Source organism: Nematolebias whitei, chromosome 6 (assembly GCF_014905685.2).
Source record: "Nematolebias whitei isolate Nwh7 chromosome 6, NemWhi1, whole genome shotgun sequence".
NCBI lineage: Eukaryota > Metazoa > Chordata > Actinopteri > Cyprinodontiformes > Rivulidae > Nematolebias > Nematolebias whitei.
This window is the reverse complement of record NC_056503.1, coordinates 38460474-38469708: the sequence shown is the minus strand read 5'-3', so window position 1 is coordinate 38469708 and position 9235 is coordinate 38460474. Positions and strand designations below refer to the sequence as shown.

General features: G+C 38.8%; 1 protein-coding gene across 1 annotated transcript in view; it reads left to right on the top strand.

The window, feature by feature from the left end:
* Positions 1-8827, top strand: part of camkk1b (calcium/calmodulin-dependent protein kinase kinase 1, alpha b) — a 14414-nt gene extending 5587 nt beyond the window's left edge. Inside the window, exons 2-12 of the mRNA XM_037677863.1 lie at positions 104-154; positions 235-256; positions 356-444; positions 733-932; positions 1050-1103; positions 1190-1263; positions 3655-3742; positions 3804-3932; positions 5221-5324; positions 8347-8397; positions 8710-8827. Of these exons, the coding sequence (XP_037533791.1) occupies positions 104-154; positions 235-256; positions 356-444; positions 733-932; positions 1050-1103; positions 1190-1263; positions 3655-3742; positions 3804-3932; positions 5221-5324; positions 8347-8397; positions 8710-8791 (944 nt within the window). The 3' untranslated portion in view covers positions 8792-8827. The remainder of the gene's footprint in view (positions 1-103; positions 155-234; positions 257-355; positions 445-732; positions 933-1049; positions 1104-1189; positions 1264-3654; positions 3743-3803; positions 3933-5220; positions 5325-8346; positions 8398-8709) is intronic.
* Positions 8828-9235: the final 408 nt, after the last annotated feature.

The following is a 9235-nucleotide window of genomic DNA, read 5'->3' as shown; positions in this document are numbered from 1 at the left end:
GCACAAAAAAAGAAACTGTCCAGATGACCAGACTGAAAGCTTCATAAACATTCACACAATGAGGAACTGCGAAGTATTCGAACTGATGAGTAACATCTGAGTTGATGTGTCTTGCAGGTGCTTGATGACCCGGATGAAGACGGACTTCACATGGGTACGAAACCACTCGGCTGTTTGCAGCAGCAGTAACAATGCAAATCTAATTTAACATTACATTCTGATTTTGTCACCAAGCCTTCGAGCTGATGACTAAAGGGTACGTTTCAGTGACGTAGAGCTGGCTGTGTGATGATTCAGTGTTGTTGTTGTGAGTAACGCGTCGTTTTGCTTCTCTGCATCTCTCACAACCGCTCAGGCCCGTGGTGGAGGTGCCCACAGACGAGCCGTTAACGGAGGATCAGGCTCGCTTTTACTTCAGAGATGTCGTCCTGGGTATGGAGTACTGTAAGTTAAGAGCACGGTCATGTTGGGATAGAAAAAACTTTCCAAGAAGTTTGTCTTCAAAGTTAGAAGCAGATCATTGTCCAAAACATCTTGGTATGTCAAAGCATTAAGCTTGTCCCTCGCTGGCTGTTAATGAAGCCCAAACAATGACTGAAACACCTGAATTCAACGATTAACAGCTGTATATATATGTATAGTTTACAATTATGTTCAGTGTATTGTTATTTATTTTGTTTAAATCTTTATAGAAAAGAGAAAAAACTTTGTTTTTGTGTATTTGTGTTGTAGTGCATTACCACAGGATCATCCACCGAGACGTCAAGCCGTCCAACCTGCTGCTGGGGGACGACGGTCACGTCAAGATCGCAGACTTCGGTGTGAGCAACGAGTTTGAGGGGACGGACGCCCTCCTGTCCAGCTCGGCGGGGACGCCGGCCTTCATGGCTCCAGAGACCATGAGCGAACAACAGCAGAGCTTCAGTGGAAAAGTGAGGCGGTCGCTGGTTAATTACACGTCTTCTTCTTTTGAAGTGTGATACGTTCCACCTACAGAGGAAGCCTCGGTGATGGTGACACATCCCGACTGTTGTTTGTTTGTTCCACAGGCGTTAGACGTGTGGGCGATGGGAGTCACGCTGTACTGTTTTGTTTTTGGGAAGGTAATCTCACTGCAGTGTTCATGCAGCGACACGGCGTCCAACGGTAACAGATTTGATTCACCCTCGCTGCGTTTGTTCCTCTGCAGTGCCCTTTTTACGATGAGTACATCGTTTCTCTTCACAACAAGATCAAGAGCCAACCTGTAGAGTTTCCACAAATGTAAGCTAACATTTAAAAAAAATAATCACGTTAAACACTGAAGGTTTGAACTGCTGAGATGTTTTATCAGGATTTATTTTGCAGAGATTTATTTATTTTGCTCATTGTTTATTGGAAATGAAGCACTTTGGGTTCGCTCACCTGGTCATTAATAAGATCTCTGACCCTGGGTCAGTGTTTTGCAGGTTGTAAGATGATGGACTTTTAGTGTTGAAGCATTTTAGTGAAACTGAGCAGCTTCGTCTTGCATTACCAGCAGCTACTTCTTATTATTACACCGAGTACAACGTCCTGCATGTATATGTGTACTCTGAATAATGAGCCTAATTTATTGTTTCATGCTTAAAATTCATTGTGTGAATGTTTACTAAGCATTCACACTATTGTGAACCTATCGCCACTTCTAAATTCTTCCGTACGTTTTTCTGTATCTTTCTCTTTCCACAGTTTTTGTGCCATTTCAACAAATCATAAATCAAAATGCTCTTTCAGGACAATCCTGCTATGACTTTTGGTATTGGTGCAACTTTAGCTTTTTGAAATATTTTGCCTTTTCGGACATTTTTTTTTTCCTCATAGGAAATGAATTGAGCTCATTTTCCATCCTTCAGATCTTACAACCCTTTACTGCTCCTTTCACATTTTGTTCTGGTTCAGCTTCTTTGAGCTTCCTTGTGCAAATTGAAACTTTTTCAGCTACTTTCAGCTCATTGCAGCTGTTTTGTGCTCATTTCAGATTCTTTCTGCTAACTACAACATTTTTGGGATTCTTCTAACTCCTTTCTGCTATTTTCAGCTTGTTATGCTCCTTTCAGTTTATTTCTACAAGTTTCAGCTGTTTATGCTATTTCAGCAACTATTTATCTTGGGGAATTTTTTTTGCTAATTTAGCTTTTTCAGCTAATCCCACATTTTTTAAACTAATTTCAACTTTTTTCTGCCTAATTCATCAAAAATGTGCTCGCTCCACTTCCTTCTTGTAATTTTGGCTTCTTTCTGATTTTTGAGCTACTTTTCAGCTGTTTTTGCTAATTTCACCTTTTTTCAGATAATTTCCACTTTTTTTTGCTCATTTCTGCTTCTTTCAGCCTAACTGGGCAAACATGTGTTCTTTCAGCTTTCTTCTGCTAATTTAAGCTTCTTCTACATTTTCAGTTACTTTTTTAGCGTTGTTTAGCTAATTTCAGCTGCTTTCAGATAAATTTAAGTTTTTTGTGGTAATTTCTGCGCCTTTCAGCCTAATTAACTTCTTTCTGCTAATTTCAGCTTGTTGTGCACCTTTCAGCTTATCTCTTCTAATTTGCAGCTTTTTCTGTAATTTCAGCTACTATTTAGCTGCTTTATGCTAATTTTAGCCTTTTCAGCTTATTCAATGGTTTTTAGCTCATTTCAGCTCTTTCCACTTCCTTAATGTAGTTTAAGCTTCTTTCTGCCTTCTCAGCTACTTTTCAGCTATTTTTTTTGCAAATGTCTGCGTTTTTTAGCTGCGTTTTTTAGCTAACATCCTATTTTTGTCGTCATTTCTGCTTATTTAAAACTAATTAAGCAATTGTGTGTTCCTTCTGCTTTCTTATGCTAATTAAGTCTCGATCGTTCATTTCAGCTACAATTCAGCACATCTTTTTTAAACTAATTTCAGCTGTTTTTCAGCAAGTTCTTCTGCACTACATTTTTGCAGGAAATGCATGTTCTCTAGTTTTTTATAATGTGCAGCTATGTCTCCCTCATCCTCATTCTTCGGTCTTTAATCGTTCTTTACCATAAAAATATATATGTGACCCTCCCTTTGAGATTTCTGTTGTCACACAGACCTTTTGTTTGTTTGTTTTTTAAATGTCCCATTGAAGTAAATATTTGTAATTTTTGCCATTTCTAAGAATTATTTGTAAATCCTGAGGCAGAAGCCTTTCATGTTCACATGAAGTCATTATGTAGAGAACATTTTAATTTAGGATTAAGGCCTTTTTCTTCATAATAACAGACACGCTTGCGCATGAAATTAATTTATGTGTATTAAACTGTAAAAACAGAATTCTTTAGTTTAAAAAAAAATAAATGGATATGTTATTTATTTGATAAAACCAGGTGTAATGAGGAAAAAATGCACCAAATTTGTGTGCAAATCAAGATGTTACCTTTTCTTCTGGGACCAGATGACCTCTGGTCATAGTGTTTGTGCTTTACGTGCAAATAAATGCACTAAAACAAACATTTAAAATGCATGTGATGTTCCTTCTTAGTGGTTAAATGAACAGATTTGTTTCAAATGCCAAACGTTATGAAAAATAATTTATCTTGTGCACCCTTATAAAGTATTTAAAAAAAATTAACAGTAATTGTTTAACACGTCCTTTTGTACTATTTTTTCTCTTCCCCCCCCCCCCCCAACAGGCCAATAATCAGCAACGAGCTGAAAGATCTGATTGAAAAGATGCTGGATAAAAACCCTGCAACAAGAATCAGCCTCCCTGAAATAAAGGTGAGAGTGACAACACCTGGCTTTTTAATGTAACCATCACGTTCACACGTTGCTGTTGCAGCTCCATCCGTGGGTGACGGAGAACGGCTCCAACCCTCTCCCTCTGGAGGAGGAGCACTGCACGGCGGTGGAGGTCACCGACGAGGAGGTGCAGAACAGCGTCAAACTCATCCCCAGCCTCTCCGCTATGGTGAGTCTCCAGCTGGAATATTAGCAGTGATCTTCTCTATGTTTCAGTTTATTGTTCAACCCCATCATTAACACGATTATCATGTCTGTTATTCTCTCATCAATCTAAATGAGACACTTATACTCAGAACGTGTTTCACAAGCGCTAAATGAAGAGTAAGACCTCATTTAATGTTGTGGATTTGGAATATTTGCATGACAGAATAAAAGAGAAATAAATATTTTACCAGTCTTTGATGGTTTTATTTAAAAAAAAAGATATAAAAAAAAATGTATAAGTATCAACACGTTACAGTAAAAAAAAAATTAAAAAAAGGATAATGTATAAAATGTGACTTTTAAAAAACACACCATTTAAAAAAATAAATAAATATATACATGTATGTATGTATGTGTATATATATATATATATATATATATATTTATATATATTATACATATTCATACCGTATACTCGTAATTTTCAAAATATAAGCTGCTGCTTTTTTCACAGGCGTTGAACCCTGTGGTTTATACAGTGCTGCAGCTAATTTATGTTTGGGTTTTTTGACAGGCTAACGAACTTCATGCCAACAAAATATTTAGCTTGATCACACCCGGACGCTCACAAAGCTGCCCAATACAAGTCTCTCTTGGGTGGGTGGGTGTGTGTGTGTGTGGGGGGGGGGGGGTGTCCTCGTGACTCAGTGGGACTACCTGTATTAATAAAGGTTCAAACAAAATCTGAACAATGAAATTACCAAACAGGTCAAAATGAACCAATGAAACTTCGAATTACCATAAATCAAACGCACTCACACCAAATTCTTCAGCTCAGTTATTTTGCGCTTCATGCACACACCCAAATCATGATGCAGCTGTCAAGTTAAAGGTGATCAGTCTGGCTGACTAAGAAGGAAATTTAGCTGCTGCACGTAAGCTAGGCGTTTCCTGGTAGGCTGCTGCATTTTATTTTATTTTTTTAATCATCCACATTACAGGCCCTGTTCAGAAAAAAAAACAATACTGTACATATGTGTGTATGGTACCAGGACGTATTTAATTAAAAGTTTAAAAAAATATTTCTATGTAAATATCTCATGTTATAACATGGACACCTGTGGCTTATAGACAAACGCGGCCTATATATGTACAAAATTTATTTAGTAGGTGCGGCTTATATTCGGGTGCGCTCAATAGTGTGTATATATATTTATTTATTTTTTATCCTTGTATTATCTGGACAGTTTTTCTGAAAACATGCTGTATAAAATAAAGGTTGAATGAATTTTCTCTGATGTCCACTGCAGATTCTTGTGAAGTCCATGCTGAGGAAGCGGTCTTTCAGTAATCCCTTTGAGTGTCAGGGCCGGAGGGCAGAGAGGTCCATGTCTGCCCCCGGAGGTCTCCTTACGTAAGTAGCTGACTCTGCAAATCCTCTCTGCTGCACTCTGCCAGCTCTGCGATTAGGCCTCTGACAAAACAAAGCAGCCGACAGATGCTTGGATTAAAAATAGATCAGCTCCACGCTTCACGCGTTATCGTGCACGTCCAAACGGTTCACTCTTAGAATTGTGTTGCGTTTTAGACTTTTATTACTCATTTAAAGTGTCTTACAAAGCTCAAAGGAAGCAGCAGCAGCTCCGATGGCTGTGCTGCTTCAGTTTCTCATGAACAAGTTGGTTTTGTCAATGAGGGCTGCAGCTAATTACTCCTCCATGTGAAGAGCTGCAGCTACCTCCTCCTCCTCCTCCTCCTCCTCCTCCTCCTCCTCCTCCCCCCCCCCCCCCCCCCCCGCCCCCCCCCCCTCCTCCCCCTCCTCCTCCTCCTCCTCCTCCTCCTCCTCCTCCTCCTCCTCCTCCTCCTCCTCACAGCCATCAGCAGCGCTGCAGCTCACAGCGAACACTCTCCCACTCACTGAGACCGTCTCTCTCACCAACGTCACAACTTAGGCTGACAGCAAATGTGTTGGAGCTCTCCATCGTGGATTAAAATGCATCTTATTACAATTCTGCTGGCTTAAATAAAATAATTAATATTCATCAGTTATCAGGAATGAGGTGTTGTGGTATTTATTTTTTCTTCACTTTTCATCACTTTTTGTATCAGAAACAACCTAAATCAAGAGAAAAAAAATCCAGAGGTTTTAACAATAATTAAATAATATAGAAATATCCTTAAACATATAATAATTTTATTTTTGAATTACACAGTTTTGAAGGTAAACATTCAAACTATTGATAAATGGTAAATGGACTGCACATATACAGCGCCTTTCTGTCTTATCAAGATACTCAAAGTGTTTTACAACACATTCTGTCCTCATTTACCCATTCATACAGCACTCTACTGAATCTATACAGAGAATAATCAGAGCTTTATCACATTCATTCACTGATGGGACACACATCGGAGGCAATGAGGGGTTCAGTGTCTTGCCCAGGGACACTTCGGCATTTGGCTGCTGGTGGATTCGAACCCCCAACTCTAGCATTGGAGGACAACTGCTCTAACCACTTATCTATTTCTTTATGTTTTTTTATTTCCAAAGTACCAGTTTATTGCATACTTTAAATAATGCAAACTTGAGTAAAAAATAGATGACATCAATAAAAAAATAAGTTAAAAAAAAAACAACTAGACTTGTTCTGTTTCAGTCAAGTTGTTTCAAAAACAGAACAGAAGTCCATTTATTTTTTATTTTTTTATTTTTTTTATACTTACAGCAGAGTAACTCTGGCTGATGAACCAACCTTTTTAATGTCAAACTGAAGTAACACCATGTTTCCGGAGAATATATCCCAGAGGAAGTTAATAAAGGGAAAATAGAAGGGGGCCAAGTATAGATCCCTGAAGATGATGATATAGATGAAGTCTTTTGAATGAAGGATGGAACGTCTCAACAAAATAAAAGAAACCGTCCAGATGACCAGACTGAATATTGTTGAACCTTTTTAATGTGTTGCTGACATTCAGTTAGCAAGAAGCGGCCCTGTGCAACTTTTGATAACGTTCAGCCCGAAACATTCCTGCTGTGTTTCTTCATTTCCTGTTTATAAAGCAAAGGTTTGAACCTTTTCCCGCCTCACGCCTTCTGACGTCTCCTCCTCACTTCGAGTCTGTTCGAAGCCTCGGTGAAACGGTAAATTCTCCAGAAACTTCAGTCGGCTGCTCCCACATCTGAAGCCTTCGACTGGTCTCATCATTGCGCTTCAGAAGCTTCAATCATTCCAGCAGCACAGAACCCAAACTGGGCAAAACAGCAGAAAACCTGAAGAAGAAACAGAAAATCTGCTTAACTGTAGTTACTGTGGCAAACTGAACTGAACGACAAAATGAACTGAAAGTATTGCGTCTCCTTTTACAGGATCAAACTTAACGCTCCTTCATTTCACACGGTGTTAAGTTCACTCGACAGTAAAGGACGCATGAATCAGAATTTACCACATTCTTGCCTCAGAAATGTTAAATGATTTTTTTTATGTTCATTGATCTTCTTGCTTGTTTGTTCTGCTTGAAGCGGCTCAACGTTTTAATTCTTCTGAACAGAATAACGCATTTTCCTCAATCACAAGATTTTGTCACGATTATTACAGAGCTCAGAGGCGACCCTCGTTACATCAACTCGAGTTAAAAAGCATTACTATTAACATTTACGTCAGACACATAAACACATGATAAAGTAAAATAGATAAGAAGCAACACAAATAGACATTATAATTCATACAAGCAGCTGTTTTGGCACATACAGACAGTCCTTCCACCTCGTTTTTATTTTGCATCAAGTAAACAACAGATAAATAAATATCCTCTTGCATGTTTTTTTTAATGCTTTGAAAAACAGAGAAAATTATTCTGGTCTCTAACAGAAACAAAAAGAGAAATTTGATGAAACTATCTAAAGTTGCCAAGTTCTGTCCGATAGACAAACTCTTACAAATCTGCAGGTTTTATAAACTAGCTTCTCTTCATATTTATGAACAATAAATACGTTTGTCAGATCATTTTTAGTCAAAAGCTATGGATGTTTTTATTACTATGGCTGTGCATCTTATCTCTGCCCATGAACCATATGTTTGGGTTAGCAGAGGAGCTGGGTGAGGCTGCAGCTGACACCTCCTGAGCTCTGTGGACTCCGCTGAACTGATCAGGGTATAAAAACAAGCGGAGGGGGCAGCTTCTAGTGACTGCTCTTCATGTGTGTACATTTTATGTATATTTCTTTAACCTGTCCTGAAAACCTGACCTTGCAAGTAAAATCCCAGTTAAAAATCTTCTGCCGTTGAATGTGGTTCTTTTTTTGGGTAAATAACATAAGCGAGAATATTTTTGTCCAATACCTTTTTCTGTTACTCTGAACTTATCTGTATTTGCCATGCTGCGTTAAAAGCCCTGTTCAAAGATTGTGCATCTTATATCACGTCTCCTTCTTGCAGGGGTTTATGGGGCTTACTGGGGTCTTCTCCTTTGCCTCATCCCTCCATGAGGTAAATTGTTAGAAAAGCATTTAGGCTGAGCTTCACACTTAGAGCTTCGTACTTAGTGCAGCTCATCATTTGTTTGTTCGGCTTTAAGAGGATTTCTAACGGTCGAGACCAAACAAAGCGCTCAACTGGTCCTGAGATAAAAGCTTGTTGATGCGACCTTCACTGTCCCCTTGACCGGGGGCACAAAAATGATGAGCTGTGCTTTAAAAGACATAATCCCTAGCATTTGTAGTCTAGCATCATCCCTCCCCTCACCTCTTCCTCCTCGTCCTTCTACCTTCGACGTAACGGACAAACATTTGTCGCCCACAGAAAAATCAGCAAAGAGGGGAGCAGAGAAGGCGAGTTGGAGGACTTGTACGAAGACGAAACGTTTCCAGAGAGTTCAGATTAAAGCGACACGTTTACAGATTAAAGCTGCATGAAGTTACCAGGATAAAATCTGTTTTTCTACCTTTCTTTTTGTCATTTTTCCCTCTTCTTCCTCTCTTTTATGCTCGCCGTGCTCTATTTTTTCACTTTGGTGCAAAACATCTTGAGCTCACATTAAACTGACACATTTATTGCGCTTTAATTTTGCTAAATGTTTTTAAAAAAATCACAATAGCTATAACTACAGTGCATTGTGTTAATAGCAGCTACAGCTGGCGTTGTTGGTGGCATGTACTGTCACTGAAAGCTTAGTTTATTCATGAACACTAAAATGTAAATACTCTGCAGAAAGAAAAGGTTTTTATGTGTTCCTAAAGCAGCAGAAAATAAATATTTAATCAGAATGTGATTTGCTGGTTTTGTCTGCAGCACAGCAGTAATGCTGAGGATCAAACACTAGAGGGCA